Source organism: Lipotes vexillifer, unplaced genomic scaffold (genome assembly GCF_000442215.2).
Source record: "Lipotes vexillifer unplaced genomic scaffold, Lipotes_vexillifer_v1.1 scaffold629, whole genome shotgun sequence".
Lineage (NCBI taxonomy): Eukaryota > Metazoa > Chordata > Mammalia > Artiodactyla > Lipotidae > Lipotes > Lipotes vexillifer.
In genome coordinates this window covers 2,115,447-2,137,510 of record NW_006774188.1, presented here as the reverse complement: position 1 = coordinate 2,137,510, position 22,064 = coordinate 2,115,447, and the positions used below count along the sequence as shown (strand labels likewise).

The window sequence follows — 22,064 nt, the reverse complement described above, 5'->3', positions numbered from 1 at the left end:
CAGGAATGCAGTCTGCCAGGATTCGCACATTCATTGCTGTGAGCCCCTTTCCCCTTCTCTAACTGATTGCCGTGATAATCCCTGTGAGTGCTTAAGTGGGCCTCCTGTTGCCAAAAGGTCAGCTTCTTTGTACACCGGTGCCGAATCGAATCTCGTAGACAGAGTTTTGGGTGAAGTAGAAAAGGATAGCTTTATTACTTTGCCAGGCACAGGGGGACACAGCAGGTTACTGCTTTGAAAAACTATGTGGCCCAACTTGAAGAGGTTACTGAGAAGTTATATAGTAATGGTTTAAAGAGGGCATGATCAGCATGTGGACATTCTTCTGATGGGTTGGTGATGGGGTGAGTAGGAGTCAGCATCATCAACCTTCAGGTTCCAGCTGGTCTAGGGTCTGTATGCTTGTGGACAACATACCATTGTTAATCTTAACTTCTCCCACCTGGAGGGGGTTTCAGTATCTGCAAAACAACTCAAAGACATTGTTTTGTGTATCCTTTGATAGGGAACCAGGACCTTGCCCCCAGAGTTGCACTGTTGTTTCTCTTGACTGTTTGTTTCTCCCTGGTCTTGTATCCCCTCCCATCCCTAGTTAACAACTGCCTGAATCTGCCTGTTGGAACTCAAGGAATGTCATGGAGGCTGATGAAGGCTATTGATTGTCATCAAAGAAATGGGGGGCACAGAAAAGCTTTGTGTCCAGGAGCTCCACAGGACCCTGCTCGGTATCACTCCCAGGAAGTATCTGGAATGCTGGGGAAGCTTCATGTCCTCTTGCACTCCCCTTTTCCCACAGGAAAAACTTTAGGCCCAGGGGATCCCCTCAGTGCAGCACTGAACTGACCTTGGTGGGGGGGGGGGGCTGTGGTCAAAGTGAAAACACTCCTCTTACCATTCTCATGCTGTTTTTCTCAGATTTTGTGGTCGAAAGGGATGCTTCAGACTCACCCCTTTGTTCTGGGATCTTCAGAAAGGTATCTTGTCTATGGATAGTTGCTAGTTTCCCTTTCCCTGAGGGGGACTGAACTCAGGAACCACATATTTTGCCATCCATCTTTCTCCTGCTTCCAGTTTTATTAAACCATTGTTTCATACACTTTATCTGGGTTTTCAGTTGTTTCAGGCTTAATGGTAAATCTGATCTCTGTTATTTCGTCTTGGCCAGAAGACATTCTATATACCTTTTTGCACAGTGAATATAATAAAACATTCAATTACCTAAATATTCAGATAAAGAGAGTGTTCTTGCAGACTGACTTTTTTCTTTATGGGGTTTGGAAGGAATAGTCCTTTCCAATAGTCCTTATTCTGTACATTTTTTACATTGACTTCTCTATTACTTTCCTTTACCTATAGTTTATCCACAGTTGGATTAGATTATTGCAACACTAATAATCTAATGAATTATTAGAAATCACTAATTCATTTCTATTTTATTAGAATTAAATTGGCATTAGTACTTAATGGAACTCTGCCGAAAAGACCTTATGCTATTTCTTCATGCCTATTTTCCTCTAACATTATTCCATCAACGTATGAAAAAATGAGATAAAAAGGAGGACCTAGACATATCTTTCTATTGTGAAATTTTGTATCACTAAAGTATATTTTGAAAAGGAAATGCTTATCCTATGGTATATTGCTGCTAAAATATTGAATAAATTACAAGGGGTGGTACTTTTATTTTGTTTGAAATTATTTCCTAAAACCCAGCCATCTAATTCAGAAAGTAAGAGCCAAGTTCTAAAAACTATATACCAGGAAATGCCTCATTTATGAATGTATACATATTTGTGCTCATAAATTGGGTAATTGTGCACCTAACAACTCTCTTCATTTTATCATTATTCTGTTGTTTGTATACAAATGAAGGCTTTTTTAATTCAAATTCTGTAGCCTGGAAAACTCATGCTTAGAGGATGGCCATCTTTCCTGCTAACGTTCAGTGTTAGTGCATACAAGTTCATGTGAAATTATAGAATACCTTATTTACTCTAATATAACTGTAACAGGAGCTTCTTTACTAAACATGCATTCTGAAGTGGTCAAGTAATTAACAGTTAATTTGGCTTCATCTGTTATACAAAAATGCTACAAAAGGTATTAAAAATTTCATCTTTTTTTAAATTTTATTTTATTTTTTTATACAGCAGGTTCTTATTAGTTTTCTGTTTTATACATATTAGTGTATATATGTCAATCCCAATCTCCCAGTTCATCCCACCACCACCACCACCACATCCCCCCACCCCCACCCCCACTTTCCCCCCTTGGGGTCCATATGTTTGTTCTCTACATCTGTGTCTCAATTTCTGCCTTGCAAACTGGTTCGCCTGTACCATTTCTCTAGATTCCACATACATGCGTTAATATATGATATTTGTTTTTCTCTTTCTGACTTACTCTGTATGACAGTCTCTAGGTCCATCCATGTCTCTACAAATGACCGAATTTTGTTCCTTTTTATAGCTGAGTAATATTCCATTGTATATATGTACCACATCTTCTTTATCCATTCGTCTGTCGATGGGCATTTAGTTTGCTTCTGTGACCTGGCTGTTGTAAATTGTGCTGCATTGAAAAATTCTTTTTGAATTTATGGTTTTCTCTGGGTATATGCCCAGTAGTGGGATTGCTGGGTCATATGGTAATTCTATTTTTAATTTTTTGCAGAAAGTCCATACTGTTCTCCGTAGTATCAACTTACATGCCAACGAACAGTGTGAGAAGTTTCCCTCTTCTCCAACCCACTCCAGCATTTGTTGTTTGTAGATTTTCTGATGATGCCCATTCTAACTGGTGTGAGGTGATACCTCATTGTAGTTTTGATTTGCATTTCTCTAATAATTGGTGATGTTGAGCAGCTTTTCATGTGCCTCTTGGCCATCTATGTGTCTTCTTTGGAGAAATGTCTATTTAGGTCTCCTGCCCATTTTTTGATTGGGTTGTTCCTTTTTTTGATATTGAGCTGCATGAGCTGCTTGTATATTTTGGAGATTAATCCTTTGTCTGTTGATTCATTTGCATATATTATCTCCCATTTTGAGGGTTGTCTTTTTGTCTTGTTTATAGTTTCCTTGGCTGTGCAAAAGCTTTTGAGTTTCATTAGGTCCCATTTGTTTATTTTTGTTTTTATTTCCATTACTCTAGGAGGTGAGTCAAAAAAGATCTTGCTGTGATTTATGTCAAAGAGTTTTCTTCCTATGTTTTGCTCTAAGAGTTTTATAGTGTCTGGTCTTACATTAAGGTCTTTAATCCATTTTGAGTTTATTTTTGTGTATGGTGTTAGGGAGTGTTCTAATTTGATTCTTTTACAGGTAGCTGTCCAATTTTCCCAGCACCACTTATTGAAGAGACTGTCTTTCCTCCATTGTATATCCTTGCCTCCTTTGTCATAGATTAGTTGACCATAGGTGCGTGGGTTTATCTCTGGGCTTCCTATCCTGTTCCATTGATCTATATTTCTGTCTTTGTACCAGTACCATATTGTCTTGATTACAGTGGCTTTGTAGGATAGTCTGAAGTCAGGGAGTCTGATTCCTCCAGCTCCATTCTTTTCCCTCAAGATTGCTTTGGCTATTCGGGGTCTTTTGTGTCTCCATACAAATATTAAGATTTTTTTGTTCTAGTTCTGTTAAAAATGCCATTGGTAATTTGATACGGTTGGCATTGAATCTGTAGATTGCTTTGGGTAGTATCGTCATTTTCACAATATTGATTCTTCCAATCCAAGAATATGGTATATCTCTCCATCTGTTTGTGTCATCTTTGATTTCCTTCATCAGTGTCTTATAGTTTTCTGAGTACAGGTCTTTTACCTCCTTAGGTAGGTTTACTCCTAGGTATTTTATTCTTTTTGTTGCAGTGGTGAATGGGATTGTTTCCTTAATTTCTCTTTCTGATCTTTTGTTCTTAGTGTATAGGAATGCAAGAGATTTCTATGCATTAATTTTGTATCCTGTAACTTTGCCAATTCATTGATGAGCTCTAGTAGTTTTCTGGTGGCATCTTTAGGATTATCTATGTATAAGTATCATGTCATCTGCAAACAGTGACAGTTTTACTTCTTTTCCAATTTGTATTCCATTTATTTCTTTTTCTTCTCTAGGACTTCCAAAACTATGTTGAATAATAGTGGTGAGAGTGGACATCCTTGTCTTGTTCTTGATCTTAGAGGAAATGCTTTCAGTTTTTCACCATTGAAATAGTGTTTGCTGTGGGTTTGTCATATATGGCCTTTATGATGTTGAGGTAGGTTCCCTCTGTGCCCACTTTCTGGAGGGTTTTTATCATAAATGTGTGTGGAATTTTATCAAAAGCTTTTTCTGCATCTATTGAGATGAGCATATTGTTTTCACTCTTCAGTTTGTTAACATGGTGTATCACATTGATTGATTTGCATCTATTTAGGAATCCTTGCATCCCTGGGATAAATCTCACTTGATCATGGTTTATGACACTTTTAATGTGTTGTTGGATTCTGTTTGCTAGTATTTTTTTGAGGATTTTTGCATCTATATTCCTCAGTGATATTGTTCTGTAATTTTCTTTTTTGTAGTATCCCTGTCTGGTTTTGGTATCAGGGTGATGGTGGCCTCGTAGAATGAGTTTGGGAGTGTTCCTTCCTCTGCAGTATTTTGGAAGAGTTTGAGAAGGATGGGTGTTAGCTCCTCTCTAAATGTTTGATAGTATTCACCTGTAAAGCAGTCTGGTCCTGGACTTTTGTTTGTTGGAAGATGTTTAATCACAGTTTCAGTTTCATTACTTGTGATTGGTCTGTTCATATTTTCTATGTCTTCCTGGTTCAGTTTTCGAAGGTTATACCTTTCTAAGAATTTGTCCATTTCTTAAGGTTTTCCATTTTCATGACTACCATTTTCAAGGTTGTCTTCTGCACAGAGTTGCTTGTAGTAGTCTCTTACGATCTTTTGTTTTTCTGCGGTGTCTGTTGTAACGTCTCCATTTTCATTTCTAATTTTATTGATTTCAGTCCACTCCCTCTTTTTCTTGATGAGTCTGGCTAACAGTTTATCAATTTTGTTCATCTTCTTAAAGAACCAGCTTTTAAGTTTTATTGATCTTTGCTATTGTTTTCTCCATTTATATTTCATTTATTTCTGCTCTGATCTTTATAATTTCTTTCCTTCTGCTAACTTTGGTTTTGTTTGTTCTTCTTTCTCTAGTTCCTTTAGGTATAAAGTTAGATTGTTTATTAGAGATTTTTCTTGTTTCTTGAGGTAGGATTGTATTGCTCTAAACTTCCCTCTTAGAACTGCTTTTGCAGTATCCCACAGGTTTGGGATTGTCATGTTTTTGTTGTCCCACAGGTTTTGGATTGTCATGTTTTTGTTGTCATTTGTCTCTAGGTATTTTTTTATTTTCTCTTTGATTCCTTCCATGATCTCTTGGTTATTTAGTAACGTATTCTATAGCCTCCATGTGTTTGTGTTTTTTACATTTTTTCCCCTGTAATTGATTTCTAATCTCATAGCGTTGTGGTCAGAAAAGATGCTTGATATGATTTCAGTTTTCTTAACTGTACTGAGGCTTGAATTATGACCCAAGATGTGATCTATCCTGGAGAATGTTCCATGTGCATTTGAGAAGAAAGTGTAATCTTCTGTTTTCGGATAGAATGTCCTTTAAATATCAATGAAATGTATTTGATCTGTTGTGTCATTTAAAGCTTGTGTTTCCTTATTAATTTTCTGTCTGGTTGATCTTCCAATGGTGTAAGTGAGGTGTTAAAGTCCCCCACTATTACGGTGTTACTGTCTATTTCCTCTTTTATAGCTGTTAGCATTTGCCTTATGTATTGAGGTGCTCCTATGTTGGGTGCATATATATTTATAATTGTTATATCTTCTTCTTGGATGGATCCCTTGATCATTATGTAGTGTCTTTCCTTGTTTCTTGTAACATTCATTATTTTAAAGTCTATTTTATCTGATATGAGTATTGCCACTCTAGCTTTCTTTTGATTTCCATTTGCCTGGAATATCTTTTTCCATCCCCTCACTTTCAGTCTGTATGTGTCCCTAGGTCTGAAGTGGGTCTCTTGTAGACAGCATATATATGGGTCTCATTTTTGTATCAATTCAGCAAATCTGTGTCTTTTGGTTGGAGCATTGAATCCATTCACATTTAAGGTAATTATCGATGTATATGTTCCTATTACCATTTTCTTAATTGTTTTGGATTTCTTTTTGTAGGTCCTTTTCTTCTCTTGTGTTTCCCACTTAGAGAAGTTCCTTTAGCATTTGCTGCCGAGCTGGTTTGGTGGTGCTAAATTCTCTTAGCTTTTGCTTGTCTGTAAAGGTTTTAATTTCTCCGTCAAATCTGAATGAGATCCTTGCCAGGTAGATTAATCTTGGTTGTAGGTTCTTCCCTTTCATCACTTTTAATATATTGTGCCACTCCCTCTTCAAATATTTTCTCGGGTCCTTTTCCTCTCTCTTCTCCTTTTGCGACCCCTATAATACGAATGTTTGTTTGTTTAATGTTGTCCCAGAGCTCTCTTAGGCTGTCTTCATTTCTTTTCATTTGTTTTTCTTTATTCTGTTCCATGGCAGTGAATTGTACCATTCTGTCTTCCAGGTCACTCATCCGTTCTTCTGTTTCATTTATTCTGCTATTGATTCCCTCTAGTATAGTTTTCATTTCAGTTATTGTATTGTTCATCTCTGTGTGTTGGTTCTTTAATTCTTCTAGGTGTTTGTTCTTTAATTCTTCTAGGTCTTTGTTAAACATTTCTTGCATCTTCTCGATCTTTGCCTCCAATCTTTTTCTGAGGTTCTGGATCATCTTCCCTATCACTATTCTGAATTCTTTTTCTGGAAGGTTGCCTATCTCCACTTCATTTAATTGTTTTTCTGGGGTTTTATCTTGTTCCTTCATCGGGTACATATCCCTCTGCCTTTTTATTTTGTCTATCTTTCTGGGAATGTGGCTTTCATTCCACAGTCTGCAGGATTGTAGTTCTTCTTGCTTCTGCTGTCTGCCCTCTTCGTATTAGTTTTCTCCTCAGGTTGATAGCTAAGTTTAAGTTCTGCCAAGTATAATTTAGAAATTGTTTCCCCAAAATGATTGTGATGTTAAGAATAGATATCCCAGGAATTTTGATATTACAGCTCATCTGTAGAATGACTGACCCCAGATACAATATTCCTGTTAAGCTTTATTGACAGACACTGTGCTTCGTACTTTTAGAGGCAGTTTCTCCTTTAAATAGATTTTGGAAGAAAAATCAGCCATTATTTAATCTTCTTAATATTTTTTCAAAAGTATATATGTAGGGCTTCCCTGGTGGCGCAGTGGTTGAGAGTCCGCCTGACGATGCAGGGGACACGGGTTCGTGCCCCAGTCCAGGAAGATCCCTCATGCCACGGAGCGGCTGGGCCCGTGGGCTATGGCCGCTGAGCCTGCGCATCTGGAGCCTGTTCTCCACAACGGGAGAGGCCACAACAGTGAGAGGCCCGTGTACCGCAAAAAAAAAAAAAAAAAAAAAAAAAAAAGTATATAGGTATATGTATGCATGTATGTAAATATGTGTATATGTATTAGTTTCCTATAGCTGCTGTAACACATACAATAAACTCTGTGGCTTAAAACAGAATAAATTGAAATTTATTCTTTTACAGTTTGGGAGGGCAGATGTCTGAAATGAGTTTCACTGGGGCAAAACCAAGGTGTCAGTGGGGCCACATTCACTAGAGAAGCTCTAGGGGAGAATCTGTTTCTTTGCCTTTTCCAGCTTCTAAAGATGCCTTCCTTGCATTTTTTGGTCATGACCCCTTCCTCCATCTTCAAAACTAATTAACCACATCGCCTTCTCCTCTTTTATAATAAAATTTCCTTCTACTCCCTTCTTTTAAGAACACCTGTGGTTACAATTATGGCCCACCTGGGTAATCCAGGGCTGTCTCCCTATCTCAGGGTCCTTAACTTAATCACACATATAAGGATTCTTTTGTCACCTAAGGTAGCATTACAGGTTACAGGATTAGGATGTGGATATCTTTTATGGCCATAATGGAGTACAGAATACTGCCAAAAGTCACATAAAAACAAAATATGTTAGAAACAAGTGCAGATTGGAAAGAAGCTGTACAGGTTGATAATATAAGCAAGGGATCCTGGAGTTCCTCTGCTATATTCCAACATTTTGTCTTGTTGACTGATATTTTCCATCCCTGATGTAAACAGAACATTAATCTTCAGGTGTTTTTTCTGGTATACTTCATCTTCTATTCTTGTCTTTCCCTTCTTTATAAAACCCATGCTTAGTAATCTGAGGTCATGAGTTCATGAATCGGAACACAGATTTATATCTGATATTATAGTTAATTTAGAAATAATTTGCATTTGCTATTTGAACATAGACACAGGTTCAGTTATGTGCTTTCTTACTCCTTTTAAGCCTTTTTGTCACCCTCTCCTTCAACTTTGTTATTCTCAGCACTAATGAAGAATTGATCGCTTTGCCACTGATGGTGTTATTCTAAGTTGTATGATGAAAGTTTTTAGGAGACAGTTCTACAGGTTCCTTAATTCCTAGAAGATCATACATCTATGAGCTAGATTTTATTTGTGTGTGTTTGTTCAGTTTCATTCCAGTGTTTACATCTTACCCTATAGCTTTGGAGAGAAGAATTTCATTTGGTACTTCTAATATATGATATGGTCCAGTGACTTCTAGAGTTACCAATAAATAATGTTTTAGCAAAGTAAACATGTATTTTGTTGCATAATTTATAAGCTAAATGTTTACATTTTCTTCCTTGAACTACAGAATACCAGAAGGCCCCATTGATCAGGGGCCAGCTTCAGGAAGGGTTCGTGCTTTAGAAGAGCAGCTTGTGAAGGCCAAAGAACAGATTGAAAATTATAAGAAACAAACTAGAAATGGTAGGTAATGATACATTGTTTTTCCTCTTCAATCTATGGACATTAGCACAAATAATTGAAAATTTCCTTTCATCAAAATGTTGGAAATGCTGATGCTCTCTATTCTTTGACTGCAGGTCTTGGGAAGGATCATGAAATCCTAAGGAGGAGGATTGAAAATGGAGCTAAAGAGCTCTGGTTTTTTCTACAAAGTGAGTTGAAGAAATTAAAGAATTTTGAAGGAAATGAACTCCAAAGACATGCAGATGAATTTCTGTCAGATTTGGGACATCATGAAAGGTACTACATTTACATTTCATTTGGGGTTTAGTAAAGATTATAATCTAAGAATGGGAAATGGGGACTTTTGTTAATTTCCCTGCTGAATGGTAAATGATACCTACCATGTTTAGAAGCAGTAGAGTACCTGAGGGCTCAGTGGAGAATAATTGCCAAATGTAGTTCATCACCAGAAAATATTATTTTAAATGAATTTCTAGAAATCTTTATACCCTAAATAAACTCAGAAGATAGTGGTGTCAGCCAACAATGCATTAAAGTATCTTCTTTAAACTTCCTTATTATACAACCAATATTTGAAATGACATGTACAGTTTTACATTACAGTACATTCATTGGAACTCATACTGAGGCTGCCAGTTATGTTTCTAACTGAAGCATTGAAAACTTTAAAATAGCAACTTTTTAGGGCTTTTAGTGAAAGGGTAATAAGTTTTTGATAAAAAGGAGCATTCTGTTAATTGCTTTTCCATTTAGTTGCTAGAAAGAAGAACCTGAAATCTGCCTAGTTAAATTTGTTTCTCTTGTTTGCACATTTCTGAAAATATGGAGTTTATCCTCCATAGGAAAGGACACATTTCGGTGTTGGTGTGTTCATGCAGAACAAAATGTATCTGAGAATCATTATAGATATGTAAAACCTGCCCTTTGGACTATTATTTATGCAAGTCTGTATTCCCAGTACGATTCTGTTGGCAATTACTGTCTCCTTAGTGAGCAATAGAAGAAAACTTGTTGTATTAACACAACCTACCACTATGAAGAGGAAAAGAATTACCCCCAACCAACAGATTCATATATATTAACATCATCAGCAATATTGTAGTGATTGTGAAACATTGCTCTGTTGTTTTAAGTGAAATTACAAATAAAATCTGTCAGTTTATTGGAATCATTTTAGCATTAGTGAATCTACAGCAATAAGATGGCATAAATTTCAAGGGGCATTGATTTATTAGGCCACAGATTTGGCAGTCCCTTTGAAATTTTTAGCTTAGCTTGCAATCAAGCCATACTTAGACCACTGGACCAAATACTTACTAATTCTGTCCTTAATGCTTCTCTACCCTAAGCTGATTCTAGGCACCAAAGTTATGTTATTTGGAACAGTGTGCTTGTGTGCTTTGCTTATTGCAGTTTTATAGGAAAGTGTACATCTGAAGAGGATTTGAGTTGGGAAGCCTGTATGGTATTTAAAGGATAATTTTGGCTCTTGACTACTGATAGAATGTTTCATTTTAAAGTTTGAGTGATTTAATTACTTGAGTATTTCATTGTTTGGTCTCTTCCAAATTAAAATAATTACTTATAAATTATTTTGTGCATATATGTTGTGACTATATGTAGAAATTGGAAAACATGTACAAATGAAAAATGTTGGGCCCTGAAAAGTTGATGTAAATCAATGTTAAGTTTTTTGTGAGTTCCGGTTTAAATACATTATGTTTCTTGACACTACCTTTTAGTAAATGTTAAATAATAATATTTCACTGAAAACAAAAAAGGAAAGGTACCCAAAATATCCAAGTCGATTTCTTTTGCTGTCTTAAGCAGAAATTATAATGAGCTTGGGATACAGCTTCGCAGGGTAGTAATTTAACTCCAGGCAGCCAGATTAGAATGCAGTGATACAAATAATGAGCAAAGGACAACCAAACATTAGAGAAATAACCTTTATAGTAATGAATGTACAAATAGAGAGGATTTGTATGTATGTAGAATATGCTGTCTTACTGGTAATTTCCAAGATAAGTGTAAGAATTAAAATTAAAACAGACTTGTTTGTCTCTCGTGATTTTTACAGTACACAAAAATCCCCACTTTCTTTTCACACTTGCCCAAATCATAGTGTACAAGTTGTCTCTGGACTGTCTGTATTCTCTGAAGAATCAGTTAGAGGTTGAGTCTATCAGTTTTCTTGTTCAGATTTCCCTTTGAATCACTCATCATTTTTTGGTTTAGAAAGGCATCAGTTATAGAGAAGTAACTTATGGACTTTTGTTTCTTCAGAAGGGGTTTCTTTCTATCTTAGAACTTTGTTCTGATAGAAACACTGATCCTCCTTTTTTTCCTTTCTAAATCAACTTTATTGTGGCTTAATTTATTTACAGTAAAATACACATATTTTAGTCTGTAGTTCTGTGAGTTTTGACACATGCTCATAGTTTTGTAACCACCACTGCAATCCAGATGCAGAACACTGCTACCACCCCAAGAAAATTCCTTCTGCCTCTTTAGAGTCAGCACCGCCCCACCCCCACACCAGTCCGTTGCAGTCACCCAATCTGTGTCCTGCCCCAATAATTTTACCTTTTCCAGAATTTTATGTAAATGCAATCACACTGTGTAGGTTTTTGAGTGTGGTTTCTTTTACTTGGTATAATGCATTTGAGATTCACCCATGTTGTTTTGTGTATGGGTAGTTCATTCCTTTTTATTGCTAAGTAATATTCCATTGTATGGACCTACCACAGTTAGTTTATCCATTCACCAGTTGAAGCACATTTGGGTTTTCAATTTTTTGGCGATTATGTATATATAAAGCTACTATAGACATTAACATACACGTTTTTTGTGGAAACATGTTTTCACTTCTTTTGGATTAATACGTAGGAGTGGGTTTGATGGGTCATGCATGGCAATTCCTTAGGAACTGGGCCGCACAGCAGGAGGTGAGTGGCGGGTGAGCAAGCAAAGCTTCATCTGCCTCTCCCCATCGCTCGCATTACCGCCTGAACCCCCCTCCTCCCCACCCTGTCTGTGGACAAATTGTCTTCCATGAAACTGGTCCCTTGGGGACTGCTGATGTATGGAGTGAATGTTTAATTCCCTAAGACGTCGCCAAACTGTTTCCCAAAGGGTAGTATTATTTTGTATTCTCATCAGCAGGGTGTAAGAGTTCCAGTTGCTCTGTATCCTTGTTGCACTTGGTATTGTCAATTTTTACATTTTCCTCCTACCATTCTAACAGAAGTGTAGTGGTATATCATAATGGTTTTCATTTGCAATTCCTTACTAATGATATTGAGCATCTTTTAATGTGCTTAATTGCCATTCATATATCATCCTTGGTAAAGTGTCTTTTCCAAATCACATGCTTAATTTTGGGGGATTTTTTTTTCTTTTTATTGAGCTATAAGCATTCTTCATTTATTCTGGATACAAGTCTTACTGGTGCATTTTAGAAGGCTCATTCTGAGAGCTGTGTGAAGCAAAGTCTGTTGTCAGGAAATGAGAAAGATTTTACAGAAGTCCAAGTAAGTGATAATGAGCTTCTGGACCTGAGTAGCTGGTAGTAGGAATAGAAAGGGATAAATGCGCGAAAAATGGAAGCTGCAGGACTTGGTAACTGATCTAATATAGGGAGATGGGGGACTCAAAAGTAATTGAGGACTTGTAATTTCCTGGGAGGACAGCTTTCATAAATGGACATCATTGTTTCTTTTGTAGCAATTTGGCTTTTTTCCCTGACAACGTATAATCTCCTGAGGACTGGAACTCTAACTTCAGTTTCTTCTCTACCCTACAGTACTAAGCACTCATTATTTAGTTAGTGTTCAGTAAGTTATGTCTTTTTTATTTGCTGGGGAGGCATGTATGTGCATTCTTTGATTATTTCACACTCCACTTTGTACCTCCTTGTAAAAATAATCCTGTTCTATTAAAAGATTTATGAATATTATGCAACTAAAGAAAATTAAGTAATTGAGGTAAAAATATTCTCCTGTAATTGAGAATCCCAAAAGGTATGAAGGGCAAGTTATAGGAGTAAAGTCATTTACCTCTGAATAAAACTGGAAGCTCCAGTTAATTTTAACAGTGGGTTCTGCAAAACAGAGAGTATCTGTTAGAAGTCAAGGATATATAGGGAAGGAAATGGGCTGATAGGAAGCGTGATGGGACTGGAAGAAAACCTGACATAGAAGGATTTTTGTACTCGGTGCCCTTGACTTCCTGTTTGATTTGCTTTGGAGGATTTAAGTGATTCCTGTATCTAAAAGTAGTCTTGAGACTTCAGTTATATATGAAGCACTAAAAATAAAACAATCATAGTGTTTCTGATTTGGAGCGTAATTCTGGTTCTAAGCAATGAAGTATGGACTTTCTTTTAATTGAATGCGAATGATAAAAAATAATGTTGCTTACCAAATACATCTAATCGTTTGTTTACATTTCGTGGACTCTTTGCTCAGTAGTTTCTTAAATGCATCTAAAAATTTGTTAAAATTGAGGAGAAAAAAATCCCACTTCGCCTCATCATCAACTTATTAAGGTTGTTAGATTCAGAGAACTGGTTTAGATCTTATGTCTTATTCCATGGTACTACTCTCCTTGCAAGGAGAGGAGAAAGAGTAAAGTGAATATGGAATATTATTTTCTTTTGATGACCCTGAGCTCTTGGAGTCAATCTATCTACTTGCTTTACCGACAAAACTGGGACTTCAGTTTAATATTGAAAAGGAAAAAAAATGAATGTATCCTTACTTTTTACACATCTTTCATACTCAGCTTTTATTGCCTCTTAGACCTTTATAGCTTAATGTGGTAAGTAAAATTGCATATCTTTCATGTTAATTCTTCAAAAGGTAATACACCATACCTAAAGTATATAAATCAGAAATCCTTTTATATATGTTTATTAGTGTATATTAGATTTCTTTTTATATGTGTGAACAATGTGAATGGTTTATTGCACTGTTATTATGGAAGGTATATTTTAACTAAGTCAACTTTAGGAGCAGAACTCATTTATTTTCTAAATAAATTTCCTAGAACCCAAATATAAAAAACTAAATGTTGAATAAATCACAAATATTGCTAATGTCCTCAATTGTCATACTAAGTAGAAAAATTTAGTTTCCAAACATTTTAACTTGTAAAGTCGTGGTCATAGATACTATTGAAGATACTTGCAATTCATTACTTATCATCTGATAGATAGAGGCATATCTCACAACAGTCTCTTCTCAGCACATAGGTAAATTAGAAAGTAGGGAAGCCAAAAGTGCTCTGTCCTAAATTGTTAAGAAATTTTGTGTCATTGTTGTTACTGTAGTGCTTTTCAAACTTCAGCAAGGCATCAAGAGCACCTGGAGAGCTTCTTAAAATACAGATTGCTAAATCCCATCCTCAGAGTTCCTGATTCAGTAGGTCTGGAGTGAGGCCTGAGAATTTCCATTTCTAACACATTCGTAAGTGATGTTGAAGTTGCTGGTCTTTGAAAACTAAAGCTCTACAGAATCCCTGGTTCTCTTTATGCGTTCACCACTGATAGAGGTTGTCTAGGTTTCTTGGAAAAAATCACATTCCTCTGTAGATTAGTGGACCTATCTGTAAACTGTGGGGAAAGACTCTTCTTTTGCTCCCCACTTGATGCTGTTCCTTTTAGTGAGGGGACCATGTTTCTTTTCTAGAATGTGGCTCCCACTGTTCATTACTCAAAATACCTGTCATTAATGCAGGTTGGATGCCAAATATCATACTTGATATGGGATTCAGCTCACCTGAGATTTTTAGCAAAATGTTATTGATCTGATTAGGCTATTACTTGAGAGCTAGTATCTAATAGAGCTTGATTCCTGCCTGCTGCTACAGTTGGGTGATCAACTGCTAGTTAATTAGTAATATTCTTTGTCTTTTAGAAGGTTTTTAAAGAATTTAGAGGGGCTGATGGTATAATAAATAAATACAGAGTAGCATATTATTATTACCTGCTGTACTGATCTCAAACATTAGTATTATTTGATTTTTCAGTTGATGATTTCATTCTAATGATTGTATGTGACCACACTTCTTAGTAATACAGTCACATTTACCTGGTGCTTTTGATATCATTGATCATGAATTGACCCTGGGCTGTCTCTCTGAAATAGCAAGAGGGAAATCAGCAATTGAGAGTGATTATTTTTGTCATTACGGTTTTATTATTTATGTAGTAGTTGTAGCCTCAGTGCTTGAATTTACAGCCTCATAGATTTGGCCCTCAACCTCTGAGGGTGTCATGAAGAGTTTGTCTTACCACGCTTTTTGGTTGTCCAGAGATACATTTAACTTAATCATTGTCGCTTTGGCTCTTTTTGTCATCTTTATGGTGCCAAACACCAGTTTATGAAATAGTTACTGGAGTTGCTTCTTTCTTATTTTAAATTATATTAATTATTAAAGGGCAGGAGGGCTTACAGGACTGATGAGCTATTTCTCAATTAAGTTGACTGAAACTATTGAGAAACAATCTAGTAAAGTAGCAATCTCATCACTCCTGCCTGGTTTGCATCATCTCATTATCAGTAATATGTAAAGCAGCTTTGCTAAGACTGAGATCAGCTGTGTTTCCAAAATGATGAATGATACTTATGGCTAATTAAGCTGATTGGCTTTTTGCTACTGTGTGTAGGGGACTATGTAACAAAAGCACTTCAAATCAGATAAGGGGTACAATATCTGACAGGTTATAGGGCAAGATTGGTAGGTTAATAGCTTATGGATCTATTTGATCAGAATTGCTGGTCATAACCATTGTGGTCCAGTAGCTCGTGTTTTCACTCTCTTTATAAGGTGGACTCTACTCAACTGTCTTTGAAAGGTCCAGGAATTGAAATTTTCACTCTTGAAAATTTGAAATGTGAACCTTCAAATCTATTGTTCTTTGTTTTTTGTTTCATTACATACACACTTAATTTCTTTGATGTGTGATTTAATTGATTCTTACATTAAGCTGGAATGTAGATACTCGTTCTCCAGCTTTTAATTCCTTTGGACAAAATGTTTTTGTATGATTGTTTTTCTACTATGGAATCCAGGCTTATTTTTAAGTGGTACTAGAACATTTCTCTTAATATCCTTGGACAAAGGGAGACATTGTCATATGAAGTCGTCCTTATTCTGCTTATCACTTAGTTTCTGTCAGCCACATTGTGATTCTCCATCTTGTGTAAGGGAACATTCTCCCCTAAAATAGAATTTGCATTGGGAGGAGAACCTACAGGTGGAAAAGTATGTCTCATCTTGTGGCCCTAGTTCTGTTTTGCCTGCTCCCACCTTACATCTCCTTGGGTGTGGTTTCCGAACCCAAGAATTATTTTGACATTAAAAATAACTACTTACTGGGCTTCCCTGGTGGCGCAGTGGTTGGGAGTGCGCCTGCCGATGCAGGGGGCGCCGGTTCGTGCCCCGGTCCAGGAGGGTCCCACATGCCGTGGAGCGACTGGGCCCGTGAGCCATGGCCGCTGGGCCTGCGCGTCCAGAGCCTGTGCTCCGCAGCAGGAGAGGCCACGGCAGTGAGAGGCCCACGTACTGCAAAAAAAACCCCCAAAACAAAAAACTACTTACTAAGGATTTCCTACATGCCATTCACTGTGATAAAGGCTCTCCATTCATTATCTTATTTTGTCAACATAGTAATATTGATAGCCTCCTCATTTTATAAATAAAGTTATACTCAGCCCTAGAGAATTTAGATAGCTTATGCAAGTAAGTGGCAGAGCTGTTATATTCTAAAATCCTTTCTCTTAATTGCTAAATACTTCTCTGAGCTTTATTTTTCTCTTCTACACGTGGAGATATAATTGCTGTATTACAGCATTGTGATGGTTAAATGTGGGAAAATATATAAAACACTTTCCACAGTCACTGACACATTGTAGGTTCTGGTAGACTCTAGTCAGACCTGCACAAAGAAAGTCCTGTAAGAGTATATAAATAGAAAATTCTTCGATCCTCCAAGGAAGGCACAGGTAAGGGGAGATTGTCACAGTGCTCAAAAGGAAGATCTGGAACCTAAACATATGCCTAGTGGACATCAGTCACCAAATAGCATAATTATTGCCTTATGTGGTAGTATGAGCTGTATTTGTTGTTGCCCTTCTGGACTCCTCTACACCCATGTGAGCTGTCAGAATGGTGGTATTCTAAAATTCCTGCTGAGACAACATGGGAGACAGTGGGAGCATTGTCTGCCTATCTGTCTCCTGGTCACATTTTTATCCTTTGCACTGCTTACTTCTGCCCCAGGAGCAAACCAAAGTATTGCCCTTGATCCATATTTACCTATGGATTAGGCTCTGTGGTGTAGCCTCCCTTAGTCACATTTACTTTAATAAATGTCAGTTCCTTCACCTTGGACTTTTCTTCCTTGAATTATATCTGCTCTGTGCTGGCCCTCAGGGAGAACTTCCCTCTTCAACATTTTGAATAAGGTATAAGCAAAATACTCTCCTTGTGGTTCTTCACTGGCATAATTGAGACAGACTACAACATTTAAAAAGAGTTTTGTGAATATTAAGGTATAAAAATAGGAAAATTAACAGAAAATACAAAGAACATAAATGTAGTCCAGTTTTTGAATAAGAGGTTTTGATGCCTGTCATAGCTGGCTTTCTTTTAGAGTCACAGATGTTGGTCTAGTCTATCACTTATCTTGAGGCATGTGTATTCTACCCTCAAATGACTAGCACTGTTCTGCTGGCACTTTGCCTGGGTTTGTATTTCCCAGGCTTCAATACCTCAGGCCTTTAGATTCACCACCCACGTCCTAGATTTTTTGGTATCTTCATAGTCAAAACCAAGACATCCAGATTACCAGCTTGAGGGATACCTCTAGGAGATTTGAGTTGAGAATGGAGTCACTGAAAATCCGGAATTTCTGTAGAATGGTTTTCAGGCACCATGTTTCCCAATAATGGGCCAGAACTGAAACTTTCTGTTTGATTATCCTCATGTCTTTGGCTAAAAGGTGACAAATTTTGCAGGATGGTAACATCTAAACATTATTGGATTAGCAAAGAACTACAGCTGACTCTTGAAAAATGCAGGGGTTAGGGGCACCAATCCACTACACAGTAAAAAAATCCACGTATAGCTTTTGTCTTCACAAAAACTTAACTACTAGTAGCCTACTGTTAACCAGAAACCTTACTGATAACAAACAGTCGATTAACACATATTTTGTATGTTACATGTATTATATACTGTAGTCTTAAAATAAGCTAGAGAAAAGGAAATGTTATTAAGGAAATCATAAAAAAGAGAAAATACATTTACAGCACTGTACTATCTTTATTGATACTGGAAGTTTATGTCCTCTGTTTACAAGATGAATTGTCTGTCAGTACCTACATCTATATTGTCTTATATGATACAAAACACTGAAGATATTATATGTATTACTAACATTAAAAGCAAAAATGAAAAGATAACATGAAAAAAATTCATTTATGTGCAGCTGTAACAATACATGCATTATACCTGTAACAGCAATGATTGCTTTAAAGGACATAGTGTAATCAGTATGATTGCTTCATGGTAGCCTAGCCTATACACTAATAAATGAATTGTTTTAAAATTTTTTTGGCATACAGTTTTACAATCATATTCATAATACAGTATTGGAAACATTGTTAAATTTAAAAAAACACTTACCTGTGATGATCGGCTGATATGCAGTTTCTCCAGTTATGAGGAAGGCATTACTGTATGGTAATGTAATTCTTTGAAAGCAAAGTTATAAAACAGTAAGAAAACTAACACATTATTAATTTTATATTAAGTTATAGAATTTAATGCCTTTATGCCTATGTAAGGATAGACTGGTAACTACATATATTTTATGCATTCATGATATACCTAACTTTTTCTTCACTTTTTCAATATTTCTAGACTATGCAGTTCATCTGTGAGTGTTTTTAAATTGTCTCAAATCTCAAAAAATTTTTCCGATATTTATTGAAAAAATTTGCATATAACTGGACTCGCACAGTTCAAACGGTGTTGTTCAAGGGTCAACTGTAGGTTGAATTTAAAGTCATTTCCTGGGCTTGTCTTCCTTACATGGTCTCCAGTGGGGAGGCCAAGAAAAAAAGTTTTACAAAGGAAGCTTAATTTTAGTTGACTGTTGGAATAGAGTGACTTATACTGTGACTCTGACTGCATTATCTAAAAAATTAGTGTACTTTTTTTGGTCTTCTAGTTATAAAGTGGTTATTCCACTTTCTTGACAGATATTGGGATAAATATAAATAACTGATGGCTAAGACTTAGTAGTGATGTAACTTGGTAAAAACATTCACTTTTATGTTTTCTAATTTATTAAAATATACAGAGATCAGCTTTCATTCCCAGTGGTAAAGTGATGGCTTGATTACTATGACATGAAAGCATAAACCATGCCAATTTATATATTTCAAAGAATTTTCCCCTCTAAATTACACCTAATGTAGTTTTGTACCTGCTTGGGGCTATATACTGATTGTCATGGAATGTAATGCTATTTGTCTGTGTGTGTGTGTGTATCTTTAATTTAATGTAACGCCATGCAGAGCATATTTAATTTCCTTTATTCCTTCAACAGGCATTTGCTGATAGACTGGTTATTTATCCCACTGTACTACATCTCCAGAAACAATACTGCTATTTAAAGTTGAGACTTTCAACAAGTTTTGTGATCACTCCTATTTGATTGGTAGGAAAAAGCAAATGACCATGTTTGGATATGATGAAACCTATGAAATGTGAAAAATAATGGGTATGATGAGAGTAATGGAAAAGAGGCCTATAAAACTGAGAAAATAATTTAAATAAACTTCAGCTTAGCCCTGTAACACCATTGTAAGGAAAGACATCTCCTGTGTTTCCATGAGCAACTCACACAATTTCATGAGTGGTAACTTTTCCCACAGCAACTATAAAATAATACCACAGGCTACATAATAGCCCATAGGGGCCTCAGTTTCATAATCTGAAAAAAACTTGAACATCTATTCAGTGTGTAAGACTGTAAGTCAGTTTCTTAAAGGAGGCAGTAAGTTGTAGATATGGTTTTTCCAACTAAAATTACTCTTTTTCATGAAAGAAATGTTTTGAATCTTAGGTGGGAATAATACATATAAAAACAGATAAAGTGTCACGTATTAGACTCTTGTTCTATTTTAAAAGGGTAAACATGGAAATAGCCAAGCTGTGAAGTGTCCTGTGCATGGATAATGTTGACACATTGAACAAATGCCTGAAATGCTTCACAGATGACCCTGTTATCCCAAAGCATTGTATAAAGCTGTTCCACTATTAGTTGGGTGAATATTCTAAACTGCGGCTATGATTTTGAATTTTTATTTGCATATTATTAATAGTTTTGTTTTATTCAAAGGGGCTATTATCAGGTATTCTCTGTTAATCGTATGTAGTTCTGATGATTTTCTATGATAGTAAATAAGACTTTAATTATTTTTCCAGTGGGCTTCCATTGCTTTGCTCCTAAATGGTTTAACATCTAGTTAAGAACCAGGAATAGAAGAGAACTGAGACTATGTCATGTACTCCTAGATAAATCACAGTTGTTGAGGGCTGGTTTCATCATCTGTTAAATGAGTCCTCACTGATCAATCCCTTTCTTCAGGGTGCTATAAGGCACTGAGTATTGGGTCATTTTTCTGACTGGCTGTCAGTCCCACATATTACTGTCACCCTCATACCCAATTGATCTTTCCTCTTAGTTGTGGAATTATTAGTAGGTACTCTTCAGACACAAGGTAAAAGTTCTGAAGCAACTCTCTGAGGCATTCTAGCATAAATAGCAATGTCTTAGTCTGTTTGGGCTACTATGACAAAAAAGTATCATAGACTACGTGGCTTTTAAACAACAAAAATTTACTTCTCACAATTCTGGAAGGTGAGAAGTTCAAGATCAAGGTGCTGGCAGATTTGGTGTCTGATGAGTGCCCTCTTTCTGCTCCATAGACAGTGCCTTCTCACTGTACCCTCGTACAGTAGAAGGGGCTAGAGAGCTCTGTGGGATCTGTTTTACAAGAGCACTAATCTCATTCATAAGGCTCCACCCTCATGCCTTAAGCACTTCCCACACGCCCCACATTTGAATACCATCACGCTGGGCATTAAGTTTCAATGGATGCATTTGGGGGAGACACAGATGTTCAGTCTGTAGCAAGCAGCCACCACATACACTACTTTGTTTGTATTATCACTAATCCTTTTTAAAAAACTGTGTGGAAGGTTTTATAATACTTATTTTAAAGTGAAGAAACTATGTCTCAGAGATGTCAAAATAACTTTCCTAGGACACAAAGCTGGTAAGAGTTAGATCCCAAACTGAGAGATAGATCTGTCTGGCTCTCAAAGCTCTTTTTCTTCTGATTCAAAATCTTTCTGATTTTGCATATTTACAATGAACAGAGTCCACATTTTTGTACTCCAGACCCCTTACTTTGATATTTGTTGGTGCATAACATTTTGATTGTTGTACGTATAACATTACAAAATATGTGTTAATTCTGTTTATGTTATCAATAAGGTTTCCAGTCAACAGTAGGCTATTAGTAGTTAAGTTTTTGGGGATTCAAGAGTGATATGCAGATTTTCGACTCTGTAGGGGGTTCAGCACCCCTAACCCCTGAGTTGTTCAAGGGACAGCTGTATACTTTCTGATAAATAGAAATAAATTTCTAACTTTATAATTTTCACAAGCAAATAACATATACTATAAGCATTCCTGGAACAGAAGAGTTAATATAAAGTGCAGAGAAGGAGTAAAGCTGGAGTTATTACTAGTTACAGATTATTCCCAGAAATTCTCTAGCACAGAATTGGATTTGTGAAAGGTAAAAATTCTCAATATTATCTCATCGAAAATTCTTGAAAATTTTTGCCACTTTTTCATTCAGTTATCTATTCAAAGATATATACTGAACGTTTTCTATGTGATCAGCACTGTTCTAAATGCTGGTTTGGGAGCAGGGAGAGGAGTTTGAAAAATACCCTGCTGCCATGGAGCTTAAATTCTAGTAGGGGGAGAAAGATAATAAAACAAAGAAGTAAATGATATATATTAGAAGATGATAATTGCTTGGAGAAAAATACAGCAGGGAAAG

The 22,064-nt window shown here is 36.4% G+C and overlaps 1 protein-coding gene across 1 annotated transcript in view; it reads left to right on the top strand.

Annotated features, from left to right (window-relative positions):
* The window catches only part of FUT8 (fucosyltransferase 8), a 159,639-nt gene that overhangs the window by 42,555 nt on the left and 95,020 nt on the right, over positions 1–22,064 (top strand). The window contains exons 2-3 of the mRNA XM_007449024.1: positions 8,792–8,907; positions 9,024–9,186. Coding sequence (XP_007449086.1) covers positions 8,792–8,907; positions 9,024–9,186 — 279 coding nt within the window. The remainder of the gene's footprint in view (positions 1–8,791; positions 8,908–9,023; positions 9,187–22,064) is intronic.